This window comes from Puntigrus tetrazona, chromosome 23, assembly GCF_018831695.1.
Source record: "Puntigrus tetrazona isolate hp1 chromosome 23, ASM1883169v1, whole genome shotgun sequence".
Taxonomy (NCBI): Eukaryota; Metazoa; Chordata; class Actinopteri; order Cypriniformes; family Cyprinidae; genus Puntigrus; species Puntigrus tetrazona.
In genome coordinates this window covers 13,597,197-13,624,976 of record NC_056721.1, presented here as the reverse complement: position 1 = coordinate 13,624,976, position 27,780 = coordinate 13,597,197, and the positions used below count along the sequence as shown (strand labels likewise).

General features: G+C 38.8%; 1 protein-coding gene across 13 annotated transcripts in view; it reads right to left on the bottom strand.

The window, feature by feature from the left end:
• The window catches only part of agrn (agrin), a 208,220-nt gene that overhangs the window by 122,196 nt on the left and 58,244 nt on the right, over positions 1–27,780 (bottom strand). For 9 of the 13 annotated variants that reach the window (XM_043224201.1, XM_043224202.1, XM_043224203.1 and 6 more), the window contains one exon: positions 2,960–2,998. In XM_043224201.1, the coding sequence (XP_043080136.1) occupies positions 2,960–2,998 (39 nt within the window). Of the gene's footprint in view, positions 1–2,959; positions 2,999–8,343; positions 10,205–27,780 lie in introns of those variants that run through there. The other 4 variants (XM_043224209.1, XM_043224210.1, XM_043224208.1 and 1 more) reach the window with 3 other exon arrangements.

Below are 27,780 nucleotides of genomic sequence, written 5' to 3'. Positions count from 1 at the left end.
GACTCCTTCTAAAAATAACATTAACATGCGGCCAAACCAAGGGCATTCCAAGTACAGAATCCCCTCAAGTTTATCGTTTGGCGCACATGGACGTCGTAAGTGGGCCGGAGACAAACAAACGAACATTTGTTTTACCGAAAAGCAAGATGTTTTCCTCAAGCCAACTTTCTAAACCGACACACAGAGATAATTAACGGGACAAAGCTCTGCCAAATCTTACACGAGTGACCTTTGTGTGGGCAACACGGCCCTGAGTTTGAGAATCTGGCAGCATTTGGTTTGCTGACTTGAGCGGCTAAAACTCTGAAGGACATCCGCTTACAAAACGACGCTAATTAAAGGTTGCTTTGTTGCTTTGTCAGGTTTCAGTTAGCGATTAAACATCTTTTATTGAGTCAGAACGGGCAGATGCGCATACAAATGTGCTTCAAAAGTGAAACTTCAATACGGATTGGTTTCTGTCATTTGAAGGGGAAATACTTCAATTGTGCTTGTAATAGCGGGATACTTAGATGTCTGTGATGCGATTCCGTTTAATTAAATATCTGTGGATAATTTGGTCTGGGAATGTCATTATGTCCTTGGAACGGAGGACATGTTTTCCCTCTCATGCTCATTTTCCTAATGCACAGGCTTTTATACAAGAACATCTCAGTCTTGTAACGAATTAATATGGCAATGAAGGATCGGGGATGGAAGTGTAATTGGACAACCGATCTCCCTTGACGCTTAATGGCCTCTGAAGACAGCGGCTGAGGGGCTGGGGATGAGATAGCCGGGAGGAGAGCCTTTCTGTGGGCTTGTGTAGGTCTGGCGCATGAAGTACTGACCATCTGAGAACTTGCAGAACAATCGGAAATGTAATTAAGAGCTGGCTGCGGCTTTTAAACGCTCGGCTAGAGCGGAAACAAACAGGCGGGGAAAAAGAAACATCCATGTATCGAAAATGTGCGGTGTGATCAATAGCCCACGGTCCAGAAAGCATCAAAGGGGAATGGAGTTTTGTGACTTCACTCGGCGCCTCGCAATTTCTCTCAGAACTGCAGGTTTTTTCAAGCAATCTCTAATGTCATTAAACTTCTATTAAAAAGCAGTTAGAAGCCTCTGTTTCTCTACGAGTCAGATGTATACATTTTAAGTACAATTTTTACGAGTTTCCGATCTCTTGGTAAGGAGTAAGGTTAATCAAAACATCAATCAGATATAATTACCCAGCAGTGCCTCATGGACAGCGTTTCAAGGAGATAATAACTATTGTCTTGTAGCTGCAGGGGAATAAAATTCATCTCAAAGCCGGGATTTTCAACACAAGCTTTTTCTCAAGCCCTCAAACAGAAGATCCTACGAAGCAGGTGATTGGGCAATTATTGTGCAAATCGAGCCTAGACCCAGCAGAGCCGTTTCTTCAAATGCGGCTGTAATCTCGACAAAATTACTAAAAACAAAACAAAAAAAAACATTTTTTTGACAGTTACGAAGATTGTGTCACTGTTACAAAGGTTGTGATGCTATACATAATAACATAACATTTATAAAAATATGATAAATAAAAAACAACAAGAATAACAGTATACTAACAATATTTAGATTTTGGGAAGAAAAAGAAAACTAGAAAGAGCATGATTGTTTCATATAAACCAAATCATACCAACCATTGTCTACATACATAGATACAAATATTATATATTTAGACTTGATTATTTGCATTTTGCATTTATTTAGTCTTGTCATCATTGTTCAGTGTTGTTATTGTTAACTAAAATGATTAGAATGGTTTTATTAAATTCAATTTAAAACTTCATTTACATTAAATGTAAGTAAAATATAAATATTAGCAAAACTGACACTTAACAAAAGCAATTTTGTCTTGGCAACTTACTGTAATCAAGTTAAAGTACAAAAATTTGACGTATATAAAAAACACAAAAGACCAAATCACTTTTTACTAAATCTAAAAAGTAAACAAAAAAATATAAATATAAAAGCAAATACTATAAATAGTACAAAATACTAAAATAACACTGATGATTTGACAAAAAAAATGTCATAATTAGACTAAAATGGTCAATAAAATATTACCAAATATTGGCTGAAGTTAAAGAATATTTCCACCAATATACAAAAGCTGTGATCAAGTCAAAAAAATGTGTAAAAAAAAATGAGCACATCATTGCTCCCAGAGCATTATTACAGTTTGTTTGCTATTCCTTTGGTCATCCAGGTCTGGTTTGGTGCTAACAACCACGCTGAAAACTTTCAAAATGTTTGCACGCGTGCACTGGAGTTAATTACACCACATGTAATTTCAGAGCATTAATACCAACTACACCCACACACACACGCAGCTATTTGTTGGAGTATTTACGACGGTGTCCATAATGAAGCTCCCTCCAGCTCATAAAGAGAAGCTTCTCCACTGCCAGCAGCTCAGGAGTAACCTCCAAAGCCCATTTCATGTTGTCGCATATAAATATTCATTAACAGAGTGGGGAAACCAGCTGTTTCTCCCAATTAATCTGTGCAGAGATATGCCATTTGCCAATAAATTGTTGTTGTATAATTAATGACTCTCAGTGCATGGTAACAACTAGAGAAACAATACCTCATTTAATATTGAGATTTATATTCATAAACTTGGCAAAAGCAATCAGCTAATCAGCCTGAGTAATAAACGAAGATGCGTCCCAAGGGGATGTGGGAAAACTTGAGCCGCGTGCCCGAGAAGTCAGCCACCCTGCATCCCACCAGTCTAGATAAATCAAGATGTCAGGAGATTTCTACATCAAAGCAGATGTCCCTCCCTGCTTCTCGCTGACCATGTTAACAGGGTACACACAAGCCGGTGGTGGGAAGCGACGCGGCGAGGACGCCCACTTCAAACAGCAAAAGGGCCTGAGCTGAGATCGTTATCGGAGCAGGTTGAAAACACTCTGGTCAGGGGAATTCTTATGGGACTTACCATCAGGAGGAGGAGCCGGTGTGAAGTGAACAGGTTTATCTGCGGAGAAAGAAGAGAGAGAGAGAGGCGCATTAGTTAAAAGGAAGACATCCGGACGGTCCCAGGAGGTCAGCAGTCGTTTCGAATGAGTGGGTGGACAGTGGACTACATGACTCTTTCACAGAGGTTAAATCTCAAAAAGAATAGATTAAGAGAGATCAGTGGGAATATGAGATTAAAAGAATATCGCGGGTTAAATACGACTTGAGCTCTACCGACGGCATCAGTTGCGTGACATGCTGTCAAATTTGTTTGCAGCAATGTACTTACAGCCCTGGAATAAATGTTAAAAACATATTTTTTCAAATATGTTTTTAATATTGGGGTCAGTAAGATTTTTATTTATTTATTTTAAGAAATTAATACTTTTAATTCAGTAAAGGCACATTATATTAAAAAGTGACATTTTTCTTTTTTGCCAAAAATCATTAGAATATTAAGTAAACATCATGTTCCATGAAGATATTTTGTACACTCCTTACTGTAAATATATAAAAACTTACTTTTTGATTAGTAATTTGCATTGTTAAGAACTTAACTTGAACTTTTTTATATATATATATATATATATATATATATATATATATATATATATATATATATATATATTTTTAATATACCATTTTTTAAACATATATTTTAATAGATGTTATTTCCTTTAACTTTCTATACATCAAAGAATCCTAAAAATAATAGGCTAATAAAAATAACAATGGTTTTCAGCATTAATAATGAGTTGAAATGTTTCTTGAGAAGCAAACAGGGCATATTAGAAATTAGATTTCTGAAGGATCATGTAACACTGAAGACTAAAGTAATGCCTGCTGAAATATTATTTCATAATATTGATGTTACTGTATATATGATCAAATAAATTCAGCCTTTGTAAACATAAGAGACTAATATAAAACAATCTTACTGACCACAAACGTTTGAACAAGTAATATGGAATTGCATTCACAGACTATATATCAAAAGCCACAAAAAATGGTTTTCAAAAACAGTGTTCTCGGTCAGACGTGATGAATCACCAAAACACACCAACAAACAAATGAAACATCTGTTTTTCTGGAGATACTGGCTTGATTCTCTTGTGATCCTGAGAACAAAAGTTGTTTTCTTAAGATTTCAACTTAATTATTTAATCATTTTGACAAAATCTGCTGCTTTTTTGTTGCGATTTTTATGCTTATACTGCTGCAACATGGATAAGAAAAATTAAGTTTATTTTAGCAACTCATTGAAGTTGAAGCGTTTTTATGTCTGTCAGTGAAGCAAGCTACAACTTTATAGTCTTAAACACCATAGAGACTCTGAACATGTGTTTCAATTTTCATTTTGAGCCAATTCAGGGGAATGGAACATCTGCATGGTAATAGAAAAAGGCTTGAGAAATTAACATTGCAAAAAAAAACACAAAACCTACTTATATTGAAATTACAGATCACAAGAAAACAAGACAGTAAAACAAAAATGCTTGTCCCTTCAGGCCTTCCGTACATATGCTGCACAAAAGCAACAAGCGTCCACAAAAGACTATTTTAAAAGAAGATACTTTGAAAAATGTTTTAACTGGTTTTAGACACGGTGAAAGCCAAAGTGGTTCAAAACAACACTGAATCCCTTTGACTTCCACAGTAAGCATAAAAAAATAAAACACTGAGACATTTTTCAAAATATTTTCTTCTGTGTTCCACAATCGAAGAGTCTAACAGGTTTGGAACGGCACAAGGGTGAGCAAATGACGACAGAATTTACATTTTTGGACGAACTATCAGTTTAAGCGCTTACACTAATAAATGTTAAAATATTCAGACTACAAAACCAGCCAAAAGTGTAGGGCTGAAACTCATTAAAATCAGCGCCGACTGAAAGCGAGAACTGCCATAGAAGTTGGAAGCGACCCCACTCAGTCTAACTTTCCTCCAAACCGAAGTGATTTTGAAAACACTGAACTCCCGTACCTTATTACTCTTGACAGAACCGGCGTTTCAACAACACGCGCATGAAGCCATCTAGCTAAAGTGCAGCTACAACACCCTGCTTCTGCAGGCGGGAATAACCAACGCCACAAAACTATCACATCAATTGCCCAGCCAGCCGGTTGCACTTACATACACACACACACACACACACACACAAACACAGACACACACACACTCCCACACACAGGGCAGGAGCTGGAATCTCTGCTCCTCTCTTCACCAGCACCCCCAACTGCCAGGATAGAGTTTAATTTTAGGCTCACTTCAAATTGCTTGTCAACAACTGAGTGCAAGGAAGATTGGAGAGCCAGTGCTGGAGAGAGATCGAGAGAAAGAGAGAGAGAGACAGAAAAACAGAGGTGTGAGGGAACGAGGAAGCGAAAGAGAGAGGGGGGGAAACGGCTTGCTGTGCTTCTCTCCTTGAATAATGAAGTGTCTGTTGAACTGGTCCGAGAGTCAATCATGACAGTTACAGCGTTTCATCCTCTGGGAAACATCGCCTGAGCTGAGGGTGAATAAACACACACACACAGATGCGTATCATAGAGATAAAACATATACTGCTCACACACTGTAATGCATAACCCTGTGACGCCCCCAAGCTCAGCTCGACTTTCTTATATGTCCAGTGGCAGAAGAGGACAAAACAACTATCTGTGCAGGTCTCACGGGAACGTTTGTTTCACATGTAAATGATACACGGCTGAGAAATTCGAAGCAAGGTTCTCCTCAAGCACATTTGCTTTACTTAAATTTGAAGATTGTGTCATCTCTGTTCATTATTATGATGTTGTAAACCTGTGCTTTCTTCTGTGGATCACAAAATAAGATATTTATGTCTCAGTGTCTCAGTTCATACAATGAATATCAAAGGAATCCAATGCTGTTTGGACTCCGCTGACTTTGAAAATATCTTTCTTTTGGGTGAACTTTTCCTTTAAGCGAATCGGCAGGGACTTGGTGATACGATATTATATTGATATTTGGGTCACACTGCAATAACATTGCAATGCTTTATGTTAAATTATTCAATGCTGTATATGCTAGCACAGCTATATAGAAAATTGCTGCCAGGGACAGTGCAGAATTTTACAATTTAATGGTTGTTATATAAAAATTCCGCCAGTAAGTATTTAAAAATATAAATGTTAAATATTGATTTAAAGAAAAAAAGCTATATTTTAATTCATGATACTATACCTATATTTTTATGCCAAAAATTATTACATCTTAATAGGTGAACTTGCAATAGATTAAAATTGAAAAAAAGTGAAAAAAAGTTAAAATTGGAAGGAGAAAATTTTCCATTGGACTAAATATACGCTATTATTTCTATTCAACCAAAATTCAAACTGAGATTGAGCCAAGAATATCATTGCACGGTAGCAATTTAATGATTGCAAAATAACATACATCAGAATATTCTAAAATCAAGGGAATTCATGTCTCACTTTTCACTATTTAACGTAAATTTAAATCAGTACTGTCATTTCAAACGTGTAATTAATTTGTTAAATAGAATGGTAAGGCAGATACACTCAGCAGCAACTTGAACCGTCAGGCAGGCTATCATAGCTGTGCACATATGTACACCAGCCACATGTTTTCATTCAGTGTCCCTTCTCTTTTCCTTTCTGTTTTATTATCTAGTTTGCTGATGTGTATGTATAGGCTGATGGATTTGGTTGTGCAGCTGAGCAGCTCTAGTCCTGTGTGGCCTCTCTTCTCTGTGCCTGCTAAATGAAAATGGAAATGACTAACCTTTGGTCTGTATCCCACTCCAACAAGCTTTCAAACGCTACGATGCACCTCTCCATGTTAATGGTACTTCTTTCACTCCGTCCTGTTTTTTACTCTTCTTTGAGGAGCAGGGATAGAGTGCTCTAACTGAGTTTATGTTTAAATCTAATGGAATCTGTCTGGATTAAATCGATTTTGCGACATGGTCGGCTTATAAATGAACCGCACACTCAGACTCCTTTATTGAGGGATGGAGAGGGCACATTTTTAGAATTTCATGAAGGGCCCTTTTTGGTCTTTTAATATAGATCTAATGCAGAGCTACAGTGGATCTCTTTAAGTGAGGGCACAGGTAAGATGATGAGAAATGAGGTAGGTAATGGTTTACTGAAGGTGCATGGGGCTGGATGCTCTGTTTTTACTGTTTTCTCTTTTCCAGGGTCTTCCTTGCGATAATACTAAACACATTGCTCTATAAAATGTATGAATTATTGTCTCTATGCATATATATTCTTCTATGTAACTACTTAACAGTGTTTTAATATTTACTCAGATAGCCTGAGGCCCTACCTAAAGGGCTAATTTAAATTTTGTGGGGTCCTTTGTGACCCAGTGTCTGCAATGTAATTTCACACGGCATCTTACAAGCTTAATGCTAGGGAACGGCCAAAGACAGCCACTGAACTCAAGTGTAAACAGACCTGTGTATGTGTGTGTGTGTGTGTGATACCAGCTGTACAAGCTTCCTGTTAAGAAGTCATCTAAATTTCAATATCATTAGGAATTTAATGAGACATCAGCACTGATGCATAGCAAGACCATTTTCTAATCAATTAAACCTATTTCTCTAGCAGAGCGTACTAACGAAATCTTATAAAAGCTCTGAAATCATACTGTACTGTCTTAGATAACGCTTTTCTATGTGAGAATTCACAGCATACGAAAACCTGAGATGCAACGGTGCAAAAAGGCAGATAAAACAGGACAGAGATAGCAATACATCTAAAACAGGAAAAGAGCAGCATTACCTGCTGCTCCATGTCATCAAAGCGCATTGTGACATGCTCTGGAGCTCACGTTTCGTCTCCAATCTTTTCTTTGTAAGCACGGTGCCAAAACTATCTGGCAACACACACCGGCTGGCGGGGCACCCTAAGACACCAAAGCATTTGCAGATTCACTCAAGCAGATACAGTAAGCACTGACGCTAATGCCAAGCTTTCACATCCAAAGGAATTTAATCTGCCCCCTTTATCCCACTGTGCAGTCTAAATACCACTGCTTCAGGGATGACAGAGCGCCACCGAGCAGTGTTTTTAGACACAAGCGTTCAAGCACTTTGTAGGATGAGGACAGTTTATCTGTGTCATCCTTAATCATTTCACTGTCAGGCGGGGGATCGAAGCCAACGCATTAGGGATTAGTTTTTGATTGCCATCGATCCTTATTGAACCATCCATCCGTCAAAGAGTCTCCCCTCTGCCTCCCTGAGAATCACTGTAAGAAAACTCTACAAAGCACACAAGGGAAAGGAACACTAATCTGTAACTTATCAAGCCACAAAAACTCTACAGGGTCATGCACAAACACAAACACACAAACACATATATATATACATACGCTGCAAGTCATGTTTCACTAACTGTGACCTACAGTTATTGAGGAAGAGGAGTACAGCGAAGCCGAGCGTGGAAGTGGCCAGCAGTATTAGACAGATGTTGCAAGGAATCATGAAGTACCGCACGACCAGCGACACTTTGTGCTGGTACATGCGGTCCCGCTCCGGGGGCGGCGTGGGGTACTGACAACTGGTCATACTCCACTCCGCGCCGTCCCTAAAGTACGCCAAGTTGACAATCGTTTCCGAACAGACTCAGAGAAGAAGGATATACAAAAAAAATCCAAAAATGGCTTTAGCTTAAACTCCAGTGGCACTTCTTATAGCAGTTCCTTCCTGAAAAACATAGACTTTCGCCAGTCTCCAAGCAACGCATTTTGTTCCCAAATTTTAGCCGCTCTGGAAGGGTACAGGTCCTACAGTCCCCAACCCTCCGGCGATCCCTCCATTTCTCTCCCAAGCACAGGGGTGGTTTGTCATGAAAGGTTAGAGTGCGAGTTCTTTCGAGTGTATCTGACAACAACAACAACCAAAAAAAAACCTCCTTTGGACCCCTGGCCTAGACTGGCAACACGGCAAACAATCCCTGCTGCACTTTGTACTTTAAATCCGCAAGCGCAGAACGGCTCCACGGCTTGGTGAATTAGTAATGAATTGGCTCTTGATTTGTCTTAAGGGGTGCTTGTAATTTTTTATGGCACAATGAATTCCCTTCATTCAGGAGGTGCTGCCACCTGTCTGTGCCCGACAGTGGCATGAAGATGCCAAGCTGCTCTGGTTGTGGCATGTGTCAGGATGCTTTGCGGGTGTGGCTAGGCATCATGCTAGCCGTCTGTCCAGGGAAACGCTTGGTTGCCCACAAGCTGGAATGGAAGTCATTAGCCTCTCTCTCTCTCTCACTCACACAAACTTTTGGAGATTGACCCCTTGCCAAATCCTCTAGAGAACTGCAACACTAGGCTCGTCTTCGGTCGTAAAAGTCGAAACTTTTCTCCCCCCGCCCCAGGCTGAATCTCCAGAATGAATGAATAATTAGCCCACAGAGAGTCAGCAGCTGTCTTTGGCAAGCTCGACCATATGCCCTGGAGAGCAGCAGGGTCTTTTTCCTCAACCCCCCTCTATCCTTCAACACTGGTCCTCTCTGGCAACCTCCCCTCTTTTTTGGAAAGCGCTCTGGATGAAGCGTACAGTCTAAAGTTGGTGAGCACACTTCCCCCAGATGCTCCTGTCGCGCTCCTTGATCCAGGCAGCCGGAAACAAGAGACGAGGAACAGCTGAGATTGCCACGGCAAAGGGCGCAAAGAAAATTAGACAACTGCTTCGGACAGCGCTGTTAGTCCTCAGTCCTTTTTAGCGGATAACTCCTGAGACAAGACAAGCCCCTGTTGTGGACTCAGCCAAGTTGTTTGTCGCTCTGGAAAAAGTGGATCTTCCGTTCTCGTTTCTTTTTATTGTAGTCAGAAGCTATTTCTCTCTCCGTTTAGCTCTCTCAAGCATCCGTTCCTCTTCTGTTGTACCTCCTCGTGTCCTGGGCTTAAACTCGCTCCAGCTGAGCCTCAGAGGAAGTGTTCACTGCCAGCAAAAAAACATATACTCTGATCGCCGCTATTCATGTCAGAAAATCCCCCAGGCAGCAGGTACTCTCTCAGCGCAAGCTTGCGTTCAGCCAGCGCGTCTCAGCCAAAGAGCCAGGGAGCGGCATGCACAAATGAGTGGAGCCTGAGAGGAAAAAAGCAGGAAAAAAGAAAACAAACTGGCCGATGACACTCAGTCCACCTCTCCGTTACGTTAAACAATGCACAGAGCGTGTTTTCTGCATCCTTACGGCACGGACGCTCATGACTCCCTCTCTCTGCCTCGAATGAAGGAGAAGACAGTGAGAGGGGGAGTGGATGAGGGGCTGTCTCTAACAAAGGGTTGGGAGGGGTGAGAAGGGGGAGGCTGTGAGGAGGAGGGGGAAACCGAGAATAAAAGCTTTTGGGAATACTTGGGAGTGTTTTAAAGGGGGAGCTGGAACGACAGCGAAAACACAAAAGGGCAATTGGACCAAAAACATGTCAAGCCTTTTGAGTTGGTAGTGATTTAAAAGGAGAGTGTTGCCAACAATTGTGCTAAATTGTAATTGCAAACTTTGTGGTTTAAATGGGAAAGAAAAAAATGTGAGTAAAACAGAATACGACATATTTACTCTTGGTTTTGGTGAATTTTTATGAGCTATTAAGAAAAACAGGCTATTTTAAACTTAAAGGGCAGTTTGAAGGAAAGGACATATGGTATATGCCTATATATCATGTATATGCACACACATATATATATATATATATATATATATATATATATATATATACATATACACACATCAGTAGTAAATCCTCTCTCTCTGTCTCTATATATATAAAAGAACAACAGTAATAGAAAACAACTGAAATAAATTACAGTTCCAAATAAATTTTAAAAAATGCAACTTGAAGCAACAGGCAAAAACATTTAAAAAAAAGAAAAAGATTCATCTTCTCGTGACACCATGCCATGCTTTTATTCATCTGTCACACTGTGAAAAATAAAAGCAAAAATGAATATTCAGTAGAAGTGAAAATGAATATACTGGCAAAAGATCAGTGGTAAATGTGTTTTTAATCCATAGCATTATTTGACTAGGTTTCTCGCCTATGAATGTTTATTTTATGCTCTAAGCCACATAATGAGGTCAACAGCACAGAGAGCTAATGCTTCTTTTTAAAACCCCCCACCTTCAATACTGACTGGCATATACACAATGGATGTTCATCTTCACAAAGAGGCCAGTACATATTATCAATTATTTATATGCTCTGTTTCTTAACCCACCCCTCGCTGGATACCCTTCATGCATGCACACACACACACACACACACACACACACACACAGATATATATTTTTACAACGTTATACTCCTTTCCACAACAGGGGCCATTTATCTCTTTGGACACAGCCTATTCATTGACTTTATAGGGAGCCTGTGAAATCGAGCCCCTGATGTACATAGCAGAAAACACTAGGTCAGCCAGGCCTCCAGCACAGGGCTCTAGGTTCACTCACCAGCTGTGGTGCTGCACCCCTAAACAACACCCACACTCCACCAGGGCCATTAATCTCCCTTCAGCCTGACATGCAGACTAAGAAACACATTTACCAAAGACAACTGGGCATCTAGTGACATTCATACGGGCTACAATGACCTGAAACCCCCATCAAATAATAAGGAGACAGAAGAGGGCGCCACATCCGGTCGATTCTACACACCCTCTGTCATGACTCGAATAAGACCTAATTTGACTTCAAAGCGCTCTGTAATGCATCTTTAATGTGCATGCTATCTCAGAAGGTTAACATCTCTCTCAGTGTGCTCTCTCAGCTGGCAACTTCCATTAAGAAACAACCACAAACTCTCTGCACTTCCCGCACTTTCATGACGAGCAGCCTCAAGGCTTTTCATCGGCTTCTGCTTGTTCCCTGTGCCATGTTTCTGATATGATGCACGTGCGCTCATTTCAGGACTGAAGGTATAGGAGTAAAGCATAGAGCGGTTCACTTCATGTATTTTAAAAGAGTGGTGGTTATTAAAGTGAAACGCAAAAGATATTCACTTTCAAGTGTCTTTCAATTTTCGATTTTTATACCTCTAAATACACATCTATCTATCCATCCATCCATCCATCCATCCAAATACTCATCTCCTTGCCCATACATTTACATGTGCATCCAACAATGTGAATCCATTTATCCATTCAGATATATTTTTCTATTAAAACATCCATGTATCCATTCAACTCTTCAACCATTCAAACATCCATCTCTCTCCACTTACCGATGCATCCATCCATCTCCAAAACTCCATCTTAAGGTGACATCTCAGCGAAGAGGACCAACATCAAACGTCTTTCCCTTTTCAATGGTTGTTCAAAGTTTCAACAATGTTTTAACCAAAGAAGAAACAGTTTCCTCCAACCCTAATAATGTGCAATTCTTAGACATTGAGGTTCTTTCACAGCAGCTGGCTGCATGTCTTATTGTATGGACTATCATCAATAAATTAGGCTGTTTTTATTATGAGCAGATCCCCCCAAGTGCTCAACTCATTACACTACACTGCACAAGCAGTCAAAAATCTGTCAGGAAAAACAGACGTGAGACAGTGCAGGAGATAAAGAGGGAGGTGGAGACTGCCAGCAGACTATGTGTAGAGAATGAGCTAACTGCACCTCCAGCCAGATCTGCTCTGGTTTCCTACAGCTGGGAGTTCCTTACTCCACAGCGCTGTCATACAGCTCGCAAGAATAGAAAGCGACACCACCCCACCAAAAATGTTTAAAAAAAGTGGGAAAGTGGGGTTTTTTCCTTCGTGCTGTCTGCTGAGTGCCGATGTAACTGTAACAGAGACATTACCCATGGGAAATGACATCAGCGTAACAATTTAACGTGAGAACACATCTGCCGACTGGCCTGCTGCTCGGTGAGGCACACCGCCTGTCGACAATGCATCCAGGTGTGAGCTATCACAGAGATGAAGCTGTTCGTTCAATATCTACAGTCAATTTCTACAGACTCGGCTACCCAAAAACCATATGGCGAGATTCCAATCCTGATTTCCACTGAATGTTAATCAATCTAGCGGTTTTGTTGTTAGCAACTCAAGTTTTGAGACTCTCTCATATGGTTCTTTTTGGTTTCCTACAGCCCATGGGTTTCATCTGACAGATGTCCAAATCAAATCATTGTCAATCTGCCAGATTCAAATTGTCCATTTTGCTGCTCTGCTATAACTCATCTTAAGCCAAACAAGTCTAAGGAAACGGATGGATAAGTATTATTCAAAGCTTATGTATGCCTCAACAGCAGTTTAATACTACCTTGTTGGAAACGACAGCAATTAACGCTGGGCAATACAATACATGCAACCGTGGAAATGTCATCCAGCTGACATTTTATAATTTCATTATATAATTGCTTCAAATGTGGCTTATTCAGTAATATGTATAAACTATAAACATTCCCATTCAGGTATTTAACTTAACTGGCACATATTAAAAAGCCTTTGTTATTATCACAGATGAGATAATATAATTTATTATGAACAGCCTAATCTTTTAGTTTGTGTCCTAAAAAAACAGAGATGCACCATTATTACAATTCTAGCCAATGCCAGTAAGTTGGTATTTTAATGGCTGATAATCAGTTAAATGGCCAATATTTTAATTTAATACTAATTTGTCTAAACAAATTAAAATACCTTTGTTAAAATAAACATAGCTATAAATATACAGTGGAAAAAATGATGTGATTTTAGCTGTGCTATAAAATACATTTAACAGTCTCTTATGATGTTTTAGGACCTTTCTTCTATTTGAATAATTCAAAAGGAGTTCTGCTCCATAAATGCGATTTTCAAATCTGATCTTTATCTGTTAGCACAGTGCAAGAGCCTGTTCCACTCTAGTTCACTGCTATCTACATTGTAGAGGTCACTGGAGAGGTCTCTCTCTCTGTCTATCTATTGTGTGTATGTATGTGTATGTGTGTGTGTCCTCAGTGCAATCCACTAAAGACCATGGCAGATAAAACACAATTACCCTAATCCTTCTTTCCTTACCCAGTCCTCACCCTAATACCTATTAGTCGATGTGTGCTCAGCACATGGCCGTATACCGTACATCACATATTGATTTTGGTTGAGGATACCCACCGCCACTCAGGTTAAGTGCTTTAGGACTGATGAAAACCACCATCACATAAATCCAGCCTTCTCCCATATATCAAGGAAACAGTGAATAAATCATTCCAGAGGAAGATTTTATTACTCAGACGTTTCTCTTTCATTGCTCAGGAAAGTTAATTAGCTTCTTTGTGTAGTGATGCACAATATATCAATTCCATATAGGATATTGACAAATTACATTTATCTGTATTAGCCAACAACTCATATTATTATGCTTATTTTTACATTTACATTAACTTTACCATCAAAACTGACAATTCGGATCAGGTTCAATTTTTTGAAATTTCACATCCCTAAAAAGCATTTGTATAGGAGCAAATGACAAATACAAAAAAACATAATTAAATAAAAAAACACTTACAGAAATTGCACACTCAGTGAGCAAAGATCTTCACACTTAAATGCTTAGAATTTAATAAAAAAACCACTTTAAAAGATTAGAAGTATAATAAGTATAATTTTTTGTCTAAATAAACTTTTATCATGTAAAATGATTTATTTGATATATTTTTCATACCGAATTCAAGTTAATAATTACTTAAGTGAATAAAATAAAAACCTAAATAAAACAGAATATAGAATTGGATATCATTTCTCCAGCTTAAAAGAAACAAGAAGTTAAAACTGAAACGTCAGACTCTGATATAATGCAAATCAACACAGTTTAAAATACAGTTGAAATCTCGTTTATTTTGAGATTATTTAGTTGGATTTTTCATGAGATGATTTCATAATCTCACAACTGTCTGAGATGAGAGGAGATATCTAAAGAGATCTACCATAACATATATATCCGCTTCCCTCCCCACCACGAAACCACCTGCCTGAGCAAAGATGTGCATGCAAGGACGATTCTTCTCCCACAGCTGGATGTTCAGCTCTGGGTGGAGCGAGCTCATTACCCTCCCACTCAGACTGCTCCTCACTCCGGGACCAAGCTGTTGAACACAGGCAGGAGCGCAGCTGCCCCGGGCTGAGAGCTGGGTCTCTGGGAACGGGCCAGGCGCTGCGTACTAATGGAGAAGAACTAACCAGCAACAGCATTTACAGCCGCTCATTCATCAGCATGCTGTTTTCCCCTCTCATCATGGTAACTACAATAATGATTGCAGCATTTAATACTTGCCATGCTCCAGCTCCCCACTCTTTATTCGTTCTTTATTTCCCACGATGCTTTCTTAATGGTCCTTATGGGGGCAATTGAGCTGGAACCGTGGTGGGGTTCTTTGAAGGGCTGCTGAAGCAATGTGCCAAAACAGAGACTGCACGACCAGCAGAGAGTGACTGTTTTTTGGAGACTTGCTTGACTTTGCCTGTGTTTGACACTGGGCTTCATGGGAGCTGGCATCCATGACAGACAGGGGCTGTGTGATTGAACTTGCAGGTAATGCAGGTGGCAGCAGCAGCTGTGGAACTAAACTTGAGGACTGTGGCAAGCTTGGTCCAAATAGAGCAACACACAGCAGTGATTCTCCACTGGATTTGATTAAGGAGGCACCGATATTATTACAAAAGCAAAGGGCATTTTCATATGGACTATAACTGATTTAAAAACTATGTAACTAAGTTTATTACGATAATTAAGGTATACGTGTTTGTTTTGATAATTACAATAAATAAAAATATGTACATCCAACATGAACTAATAATGATTATTATGGATGCAATACATTTTTTTAATAAGAACAAAAAATGATAATAATTATTATGTTAGTTAAAAGGTCTTTTGCTGATTAATGCCAAATATAATTGCCTATACTATTTTGTCGCAATAAATAATATAACAAGTATTTTAAAATATTAAAATTATTAAAATATGCAGAAATATTTGCCTATATGTATATCCAATGAGAACTGATAATAATTATTTAGGCATGCACTAATATTACAAAAACCAATAAGATGATGATAATTATCTAGGCCTTTAAATGTCAAATATAAAATATACACGGATACTATAATATTATACACGGATGGGGGTTTAGTTCTTTGCCGCTGTCTCCTATGGTTTGCTTAGTTGGGGATACTTAATTTCTAGCAATTATCTTCTATTTGATTACAGAGACTGTCTCTGCATTTAATAAAAAATTAAGTGTTTAATCTTATCATTATACACTACTATCACTCTGTTCTCCTATTTGATACTGTGCAGTGCTTTGACACATCTGTATTGTTAAAAGAGCTATATAAATAAAAGTGACTGATTGGTTGATACTATCTGGTCAAAATAAATAAAATATAATACGTTTAAAAATATATGTATGCACGTTTTAAAATATTATTAAAAAATTTCGAAAATCCAATATCAGCCAAAATGTATATTCACTTAATGGTTTTGATTGATGTTACATAACCAGTTTTCAAGTTATGGCTTATAATCAATAAATGCCAAATGTAAAAATCAGTACCATTTCACCATGCAAGTGAACTAATTGTTAAACCTTTTTTTAAAATCCGATTTTGATGGATTTGCATATACAATAACAAAAGAAAACATTATAGCACTCATATATCAAGGATTATTATATTTATATACTGCATCAAATTTTAATAATATAAATTAATTAATTATAAACTTTGCATTTCTAAACATTGTTATAAACAATGATCCAAATAACCCCCTGCTGAATTAACCTTAGATGCACCTAACTCGCCTACATCACTCTATAGAGAACAGATGACCACTTCTGCAGCTACAAAGCTGCTAAGTGTCAGACAGATAAGAGAGTGCTGTTATTAAATGCATATAAAAAGATGCACTTTTGCGTTTAAATGTCATTAAGTAGTTGAGCGCATTAAAAAAAAATAATTGCATGCTGTCTCCACACAAGCACCTTCACCAACATCTACCCGGTGCGCAGTTTCATCACGGAAACTTCTGGTGCAGCTCCACAGTCCATTTATCTCTAAATCTACGCTTGAGACAATGCTTGTTTTCGGTTCATCCTCCACTATCAATAGCGGCACAGATTCGCCTCACACAATTAACCTCTGCAGAATAGAGGCCAAATCCAGCCTGTTTTCCATCTACCTATAAATTAAGCAGAGGTGGAGAGGATGCAGTGATTGGATGACATGCAGAGCATCCCATTTTAGAAGAGCAAACACACTGGAGGACCAAATGGAAATTGTTTCGCATACAGTATAGACAAAAACCCAGCTGCTCCTGAGCATATTCCAATGAATCAACCGCTGCAAAGCATCAAGTGCTCGGGGACCAAAGGGAGCGCTTCTTCAACCCATCTGGACATTTCTGCAGCTTATTATGATTGCTGTCTCCACGCACGTACGCATGAACTTCCTCACGTAAACTCAACCTAGCAATGGGCAATCTATTCTCAAAAGCATTTACAATATTTCAGAAAGTTTAAGCGAGGAAAGCGCATCTCCAGGGTTTTATGTTTGCAGTATACTTCACAGTCCGCTTTTATGAATATTACATTTCCTTATGGAGGCCTAACAAGCTTGAGCAAAATCTAAAAATCATGCTATATGGAGACCGGATATCATGAAGTATTACCATTAAGGCATCCGAATAACAGTATATAACCTCTACGGCTTATGTTCTACCATTATATAGCTCCATTTCCGAAACACACTCCGCTCAAAATTATGCACACGCACAAAACGAAGCTTTTTCTCTTATCAATTCTGACAGTGACAAGCTATTATACGCAGGGACCGTTTCATTTGCATTTACAGTAATGAACTCTTTCTCCTCACCCTTTCATTCTTCCGTCTTTCGGCTCGTTCTCCAACGTGCCGGATCGTCTTGGAGGGCAGAAGGGAATCTTAATTGGCATACATCCTCATTTCTCGCAAGCCATCCGAGGAGAAAAAAGGAGCTTCAATTATTTATATTTCAAATCAAGAGCCTTGCAAAACCGGCTTCCACAAAACAGCCTTTTCATCCCTTCTCACATCAATCAGACAGATTTCAGAGAGTAACTGTCAAAAGTGGGAGAAGCTTTATGCAGCTGTGTATCTGCAATCAGGCGCTCTGTGTTTGAGAAGACAGGACAGGATTGTACTGTTTTTTTGAGGACCAGAGTGGCATTGAGGGCCCCGGGGCCTCACGGGGTCGTTTTGACACAGGTGTTCCAGAGACGTGGGAAACGGGGTTGTGCCATCAGCTGATACAATCTGTCAGCAGTCTGAGACACCCAACACAGGAAGACAGGATAGATTCTTCTCACCTTGAGACCGACTGCCTGCTTTCTTCTCTCTTCCAGAACTCTTCAAAGGCTGACTACAGCTAGTTTTTTGGAGAAGAAGAAGAAGAAAAAACCCCCACAGCCGATTGATAAAAGCCTTGCAAGCTATAAATCTGCTCGGACCATTGTGTGCGTTTCTCTTGCTTTTAATTCTCCACTTTACGAAACACAACGGACTCAATCATCTGAGAACGAGATCCGCTATGAAAAAAAAAAAGAAAAACACCCACACAGCTGTTTTTTTTTGGAAGCGTACGCCAATGATTGCTGTGCGTTTAAACATAACAGATGCCTCATCCATTATTCACCTGCAAACCAACAAAGAGCGGCCACAATAACACCCGTGGACCAAGAATTTCCTCCAAGATTCTTTCCGGACCCTGAGGAAAGAGGGAGATAGTGAGGGAAGACAAGGAGGAGAGATTGTAAGAGAGTGAAATAACAATGCTGTGCGTCTGGCGTGGACATGACCTCAGACTTGGCCAATGCAAACATTTGTTCTGCATGTAATCTGCAAACGTAAGCATGCTGCCAGAGAAACTGACTGAAGGAAAAACATCGAGCACGGTGGGAAGAAACAAAGGGTGATTACACACTATACTTCATGTTGAATCATACCCAATGATTCAGTGATTCACTAATGACTCATTTTTTAAACAGGTTTAACTGATTCATTAAAAAGCCCTATATTAAAAACTAATTAATTCACTCACAAGGCAGTCGTCGCTACGGCTTTTAAGCAAGCTTCGCGCTACACAAGGACAATATCTAGCAAGTGAGATATTCCCGGAGAATAACAAAAATATTTAAATGAGATTTTTCCTGGAAATTAATAAATAAATAAACAGTTTTCTTAATATTTCCAGGTTATCCAATAGTTAAATAAGTAAACAAAAATGAATAAAACTCTAATAATAGGTTACAAGTGAATTTTTGCACAATATGTACAAGATATAAATACATTTGTAATCATGGGCGCTTAATATTATGTTAAGAATCATAATAATAACTATGTCAATAACAATTATTATTATTACTACTACTATTAAATTGTGTGCTACTTCCAATTATTCACAGTATTACATGCAATATGTACAACATGAAATACAAATTATAAATGTATTTATTGTCACAAACACAAATATTTTCAATCATGGGTCCAAGGTCTAAATTATTGTTATTGTTAACATAGTTATTAACACAATAATAATAACAGTAACAATAATAGAATTAAAGTAAACTGCGCCTCTTATTATTCATCACAAAATGGTCGAATTTACTTTTTTCACAGTAATGGGTATGTGGGAAAACATGGAAGAGGAAGAGCCTTAATTCAAATTCAACACTATCATGATCATTCTAATTAAAAATTAAATATTCAAAACTAAAATGACTTATTTTAAATGTTTAGGTGAATGCATGATAAGAAAAATGCATACTCATTGTAATCTTTAGCAAATCTCACATTTAAGTGAGTGAGTGAAGTATTATTAAACTATTATGGTTTTAAAGATTTTAAATAAGACTACAATGCCAGCTAATACCGATAAATAAACACTAACAGGGGAGCAAAAATTGGACCAAGTAATCAAACCAAGTGTGAAACACTGCAACAGCAGGGTAAGCTCATCAGACATCATGTCTGACAGTCTCACGCAGACGTGCGAGGACTCCACAAAGCTCTGCCTCACAATAGCCTTACACCAATGCTGTGCAACAGCTTCCCTTTAGATAGCGTGTCCGTTCCGTCACTGTTCTGATGAAAAACCAGGCTCGGTTTGTGCAAGCAAGTCAATTTTGCCTTCTCTGACCTGTCCAACGTGTTCACCGGTCTGTGCTGGTGATGAGGGCGTTGCACGGATGGAAGAAGAGACCGAAGCCTCCGTGTTTTAATGAGCAACTCAGGGGCCACGGGTCAGCCGCAGCAACACGGCCCCCCTCCCAGGCATCCATTCACCAACACAGGCTTGCCTATTTCCTCCCAATTACATCTGCTGCTCTCCCGTGTGATGACTTCATTGCATTTTCTGATTAGAGGGAACATCGTGAACGTGCGGCTGCTACCTTGTTGGATTGAGGATACTCAAGATCTCCCCCCTCCTCGGCTCGGAGGATCTACAAACCCCCCTTTCTGACAGTCATTCCTACGTTTGGCTATCTGACCCAAGCACCACCCCACCCCCAGATCCCTCAGGATAGCGCAGGGGGTCATGTGATTCCCCTCACCAGGCAACAAATTGGCTCCATGTTCCAGTGTTCCGGAGGGCCGTTGCCATGTGACACTCCTCAAAAAGATCCGCTGTCACACGCATGGAACACTGGATGATCTCATTCATTCCGAGGTTGTTTATGACACACAATCTCGGAGGCTCCGAGAAATAGAATTACATGCTGTTTGCACGGATGGCTTGAATCAAAAAGAGAAGCACGAGAAAAGAGGGCTATCGATCAACCGCACATTGAAGAAGATCATTAAACTCATTACGGAATGGTGAAATCATGTAGCCTTGGGTTTCCTCTGGAGCTCTATATGCAACCCTGGACCCATTTTTATACCACAGCGGAGTAGGATGGCTTTCCACCTAGGAAGACCCATTTACATTGAACGCTACCTTAAAACAAAACGGTGCATCCCTAGGGACTCTTTCACACTGGAAGCAGGTCCATTTTTCATTCACAGTAGGTTTTTAGGGTCATGTGTCTAAACTAGCACTAAACTAGCATTATAGATGCTGCTGATAACACTGGCAGACAAATACAACACACATATAAATATAGTGCTAAACTGAAAAAAAAAGATGCATGAAAAAATACAGAATCATTTTTTTTAGCCCACTGTATCTGATATATATAGTAAATATAGTATATAAAAATTTGAGTAAGTAGTAGCAGCAGTAAGAGAAGTTCATCAATTACATAATTAACAACAGTAATAATAATATTCATTTAGTCTTTTAAAATATAATATGCAGGAATGTATATAAATTGAATGGAATGTATGTATGTAAAATGTTCCATCAAATAGCTAGAGGAAAGGCTCTGCCTCTTCAAGTGAAAACTAAACAAATTAAAATAAATGTAAATTAAATTAAATGTAAAATAACTGTAAAAAAAAGTAAATAAATAAATTAAATAATAACAATAATAATAATAAAGCACTGCACACCACAAATTTAAAGCATCTAATAACAATTTATCAACTCATGGAAAGGGTTGTTAAATTTAAGCAATATTTAAAATTGAAATGCATGCATTTATTGCCTACATTCATAATGAGTAATGTACTGATCATAATTTTAATGATAAATAATTACCAAAACAACTTCACAACTGAGCATGCAAGTAAAAGATCACTCTTTAAATCAAGACATTTTCTTTCAAGTCACGACTCACATTTATGTTTCTGGAATCAGTCAAAAGTTATTTTGCAGCTCAACTGCAGTAGGTTTGAGCTCTGGAATACTAGACGTATGTATGCGGCTATCACTGTTACATTTTCCACGCATTTTATTCTCTATTGGCAATTTGCTATCAATTTGGCATTCATACCGAGATATCAGAGATTGCATCACACCAAAGCTGAAGACTTTGAGTTCCATCCAACCCTAATGTACACGTAATTAACGTGATTATGGTGCACGTCTGTGCATTGAAGCTTCTACGCAGTTTACAAAACCACAATATTTTGCCTCGTTTCCGAGAGGGGCCCCCCAAAGAGGGCCGGGGGCATCTGTACACCAATGAGTCGGTGGTGGAAATCACACATGGGCCGGACAGAAGCAGAGACAGCTGAGAATGTGTGCGAGGTGAAGACGAGATCAAAAGAGTGAAGTGGAAGAACAAAACAGACAGATAAAAAAAATACAGTCTCTCGAGAGAAAATTAGAGTGAGTGGGGAGAGAAGAAGAGGTGAATCAGACAGGAAAGCGAGGAACAGAAGGGTGAAATTACAAAGAATTGAAACCCAAACTAGATTTGAAAGAGACTGACGGATAACTTAAAAGAAACAGAGGGGGACCGAAAGAAAAGCGAGCAGAAAGAAACCGAGCCCCGCAAGCCATCAGTCCAGCTGGTAGGATGCATGTGTACGTTTCCGTCTGACACCCACAGGGGACGGCCCGTCTCCATTGTGCACGATGACCGCTGACCACAGACTGCTGACTGTGGACACCAGCCAGAATGCATCTGTAGCCAGGCAGTGACCCAGCCAAAAACCAATCCTCCGCTGGGCTTAAAGGAAGTGAGGGAGAACCAGCCAAAACACTCCCAAACATGCCCACACGAAGACGAAACAAAGCACACACATTTCGGGGAGAGCTTTACCATCGCCAGGTCAAACTACCAAGCCAGGTTTGACAGTGATGAAGCACCGGCATCCCAGCCAGAGGACGGCCAACTGGGAGACCACCGCGGAGCGTCTCTGACCCGTCTGCTGGCCAAATGCGCGGATCAATAAGTTGACCTGACGCTCAGTCTACCACCTGCCCGCAACAACTCGTTCTCTGAGAAAACAGTCACCCCCTTTTCCTCCATCCCACAATCAAACGCTCCTCATATTTCATAATCCTCCCTTCACTCCGGTATCATTTCCACCGCTATCGATCAAAACAGTCTGTCTATAATTGCGAGGTCTATTTAGCGACTCCGTCAGAGAGTGAAATGCGAGAGGAAAGAAAGAAAATGCGTAGTGAAATGAACAAGTGAACTCATCTTACTCAAGACAGTGGCACTTTAGTAAAGGTTATTGTCTTATAAAAGGCTGAGAGCCTGGAATAATTCATTTGAAAATCAATTTTCATCGCACCATTCATACATTAGCGGACCATGATGGACTGTGGGAGAAAAACTACCACCTTCTCTCGTTTCCTCTTTGTCTGATTTTTTCTCTCCGTCTTGGCTTTTTTTTTCTCGTGCGTATTTCGCACTGACCCCCATTTTCATTTTGCACGCTTTCATATCAGCTCCGGCACTTTCTTTTCCGGCTCGTTCCGAAAAAACGAATTAACCTGAAGATGAACTGACCCGTTCTAAATACCTCAGGATGACAAAGAACCGGACACATGCTAATCCTTGTTAACACGAGATACAAAGTGACTCTCTGCAATGAGGTTCAATGTGATTGGGGGTGTGTTCTAGACATGCAGGCCTGTTTTTCCCTTATATATGCCATGATATATATGTGATGCACATTTTTGAGATCCTTGAAAGAAAAATATAATTTATTCTTTAGAAGGTGTCTTTGAGGAGCACTGCTAGTATAAACAGCTTAGCTGATTAGAAAGGAAACTATTAGGTTTTGATGTTCGACTCGTGGCTGATGTAAACACACTGTAAGTGTTTTTTTATGGTTGCACAGCAACATCACAGTTTGATGCACAAACATAAAATTCATCATATATGAGGTCACAGGTGTTCTTATTTCATACGGGCTTCTACGCTGCTTACCCAAACATATTTCTAATGCATTAGGGTTCTGAGTCAGTTTTACCTCAAAGGCTGCATAATATAAAGGGTTTCTTTTCTTTTCTTTCTATATGTTTATTTACAGTATTACTGTTTTATGATATTTTTGATCAAATAAAAGCAGCCTTGGTGACAAAACATGACAAATAATAAAGCATGACACGAAAACGTGAAAAATAATAAAAGACACCAAACTTTTGAAATGCGGTATAAATTATATATTTAAATTAATTTTAATTTAAATACAATTTAATTTTAATTTGATGAAACAGAACCTAAATATTATTTTACCATAATAATTGTTTAATTTTAAAATTATTTTATTAACATTATTGTTCATTACTGTTTTATGGTCTTTTTAACAAAAAGGTTTTGTGGCATTAAAAACATCAAAAAATGCTTTTGAAAAGCAGTATAATATGTGTATGTATATATATATATATATATATATATATATATATATATATATATATATATATATATATATATATATATATATATGTATATGTACACTTTATTTTACATTCACACGTTTATTTGTAAATTGTAATAATTTTTTAACAGTAAGACGTTTATGGCATTTTTAATTAAATCAATTCAATCTAAATGCAGGCAACTTTTTAAAAAAACATTGTAATAATATGTCAATTTTTTAATTGTAAGAATTTTCAGCAATGTTACTGGTTTACTGTTTATGAGCAAATAAAAAAATAAATAAAAATAGAAGACACCAACATTCTGAATTACCTAATTACAACATTTTTGAACTTTTTTAAAATTGAATTTTAAAATTGTTATAATTTATCACAATAAATGGTATTTTTTGGTCAAATGAATGCAGCCTAATAGACACCAAGCTTTTGAACCGCAGTACACAGCACAAATGTAACTGAAATAAACTGCATTTACTTCAACTGAAAAGTGTGACCCTTGAGACCGAAGTGGTTCTGCTTTGTGACAAAAAATCGAGTAGTCTAGTTCTAGAAGCAGCAGCGATGAAAACGACCGTGATGCCCCTAATCATCCCAGGGCCAGCTCGTCTTTGTCTGCCGCCCACCGATGGTGATGATGCGGCTGTGTGTTCAGGACTTGCCGGCACTGATAGCAGTAATGAGGCCAGCCAGTGTTTATGGGTTAGTGCAAATGTTTAATGCGTTATGCTGATGAAGCTTCTTTCTCTCGAGCCCTCAGAGGGGCAGTGCAGTGTTAAAAGCCCACCCAGCGCCCCACCGCCTCCCCTCCTTCAGCTTGGCTCCGTCCTCAGGAAGCCAATTACAGCGCCGTATGACAGCACATTCAAAAGTACCAATTAACTCCATCAGTCCCCGCTCCTAAACGCATATCAAAACAGCCTCTTAATGGACATCCTGTTGAATTCAGTCTTCCTCATCCTCTATTTTTCCTTCGTCTTATGAGACCAGCGTGTCATAAGCACCGCGAAAGGCTCTTTTTATTATTCTCACTGCAGGAACTGAACAGTATGTGGTGAGTGCACATAATTGTTTAGCCTGGAGTGCACATAATTAATGAGCGAGTATGATAACAGTATTGCTTTGTTACATCTCATTCTATTAAAGAATTAAAAATTAAATTAAGTGATAGATAAATTAAGAGTGAAGCCCTCTTGTTCAGTTCGGAGCTTTTTGTTGGAATGCTAATAGTTCGTAAGCGTCCTTTTCTTATTAATTAGCTAGACATGCTCACTTTTTGCCTTCGTTTTTTTTTTTTTTTTTTTTATGTGCTACTGCATGCAGTGAGCAGCATCATCCAATGTACATAAAAAATAAATAAATAAACACCCAAACCAATTTATCCGATTTGTTTCACAATGGATTAGGGCTTGATTCGTATGATAATGGGAGAATAAATTGAGATGTAGAATGCAGAGATTTCATGTTCCTTACAAAATCAAAAAAAATAGCCAAAAGTGATTTTCCAAACAAACAGCTTTTGCTTATTGTAGCCATTGTTTCGGCCATAATATTAGCATACTGGATTAAGCGCGAATTTGCATAGGCTCTAAAATCTCACAAATAATTTACGCAAAGGCTGCAGCCTGGATTCTCAATTTTAAACTTGCTTATTGTTAGCATTAGCTTCGTAATGTTTCCCATATGTATGCTAGCGCCTTCTCTAAACCGCTTTCCACACATTAGCTCGGAAAGAAAAAAGATGTGTATATAGATGTTGAAAAGGCACAGCTGACCTAAAACGTTTGTCGTCGTTTGCTTATTTTCCTCATGCCATTCATATTACTTTCTTTTTCTTCTCTGTCACACATAAACAGAAATTCAGAAGGTTGTTTCCGGTGCTTATATCACAGTGAACGGGGGGCTGAAGCTTTCAACCTTCGAAAACATTCCCAAAAGCTTATTCACTACATCGTAGACACTTCACTGAAGCGGCAACACCTCATTCACTAACAAGGCATTATTAGAGTCAGCTCTTTTTTTAAGTGAATCGGATGAAGCGGTTCGCAAGATGATTCAACTCCTGAATCGAAGTCGGCAAGAAACGAAAGTCGCTATTGTCTTTTCTCCCTCAGCTGTGACATACATCCTAACGAAACGGCTTCTTGATCAAGACATCCTTGTCTGGTGTGTTGAAGTAATTCAAACAGGTTTGGAACGGCGTGAGGAATAGAAGGCTAATGTATAGGCCTAATTCCTACAGAGCAAGCGATTCAAGCGTATCGCTATTCATATCTGTCATGCTTCCCATTCATTCTCCGTTTTGACACATACAAGAGCGCTAGCATTAACAACTATGATGGGTAAGCCAGCATGACAGCCAGAAATGTGTCAACAGCAGAATTAATCAGTGTCAAAACGCTGATTGAGATTATGAAGTGTAAGAGGGGGGGGGTAACTAACTGGATCCTTAAGAAGCAACTCCACACGCCTCTCCTATATTTTTTTTTTTTACAGTAGGCTCCCTCGCGGCAAGGCTCCTTCTTTTAAACGCCGCGACTGCGAAGCGATTATATCTTTTACACATTTACAGCGTCACGAAAGAAATGTGGGCAAAATAAAAGCAGCCTCGGTATTAGTCACACTCATTGAAATACTACCTAACGGTGGCCTCACAATAGAAACAGAACGTGTAATCTGAAGAGCTTTGACCCAGCTATCTACGCTCTGCTGCACAAAACACATTTCTCGGCGTTACGTTTTGGCTGATGTTAGGTTGCAATGCTGAACGATAATTTAAGGTCCTAGCTTATTCAACGAAACGTAATAAAATATGACGTGCGATGAACGTAACAAAACGTTGGGTTGACCAGAACCAAACAGCAATATTGAGAAAATTAGTTTTGGTTGTATAAAAATGCCAATAAATGAAAGCACTGTAAAAAAAAAAAAAAAAACTTTACACAAAAACAATACAAGAAACGTTTTATCTGGCTTATTTTTGTAGTAAAAACAAACTGGTTTGTTTTGTTTTTGTAAGAAGCTGTTATTTCTTTACTACAAAAAAACAACTCAGATGAAACAGAAATGTTTAACTGTTTAACAACCATTTTTGTCTAGATTTAAATGACTTTCAGCTCGCATTCAGAACGAATGCAAATTCAACAAACGTTTCATCTGGTTTATTTTGGTGGCAAAGCATGCTATTTTTACTACAAAAACAAAAGCGGTCTGGTTTGTTTTTGAAGTAAACTGATATGTTCTACTACAAACATTACCCAGACGAAACAGTAAGGTTTCATTGTTGTTAATACAACATTAATACATTTAGCAGAACAACAGTGTATGTAAAGGATAAGTACCCTCAATGCCAAATATAGTGCCAGGTTGTGTGAGGAAATGTAACAAACATCACAAATAGACGCCGCGAATAAATATGCTAAAAACAAGCATCTCTGATAAACACTTTATCACAAAGAAATGAACTAGCTCGGTGCATCTTATACGTCTTTTTTAGCTAGTCCAAAGGGAGGAACTGGGCGTTGGTTTCTGGTGACAAACTGGTGGTGGGGGGCTAGCGGATCAGGGTCAGGGTG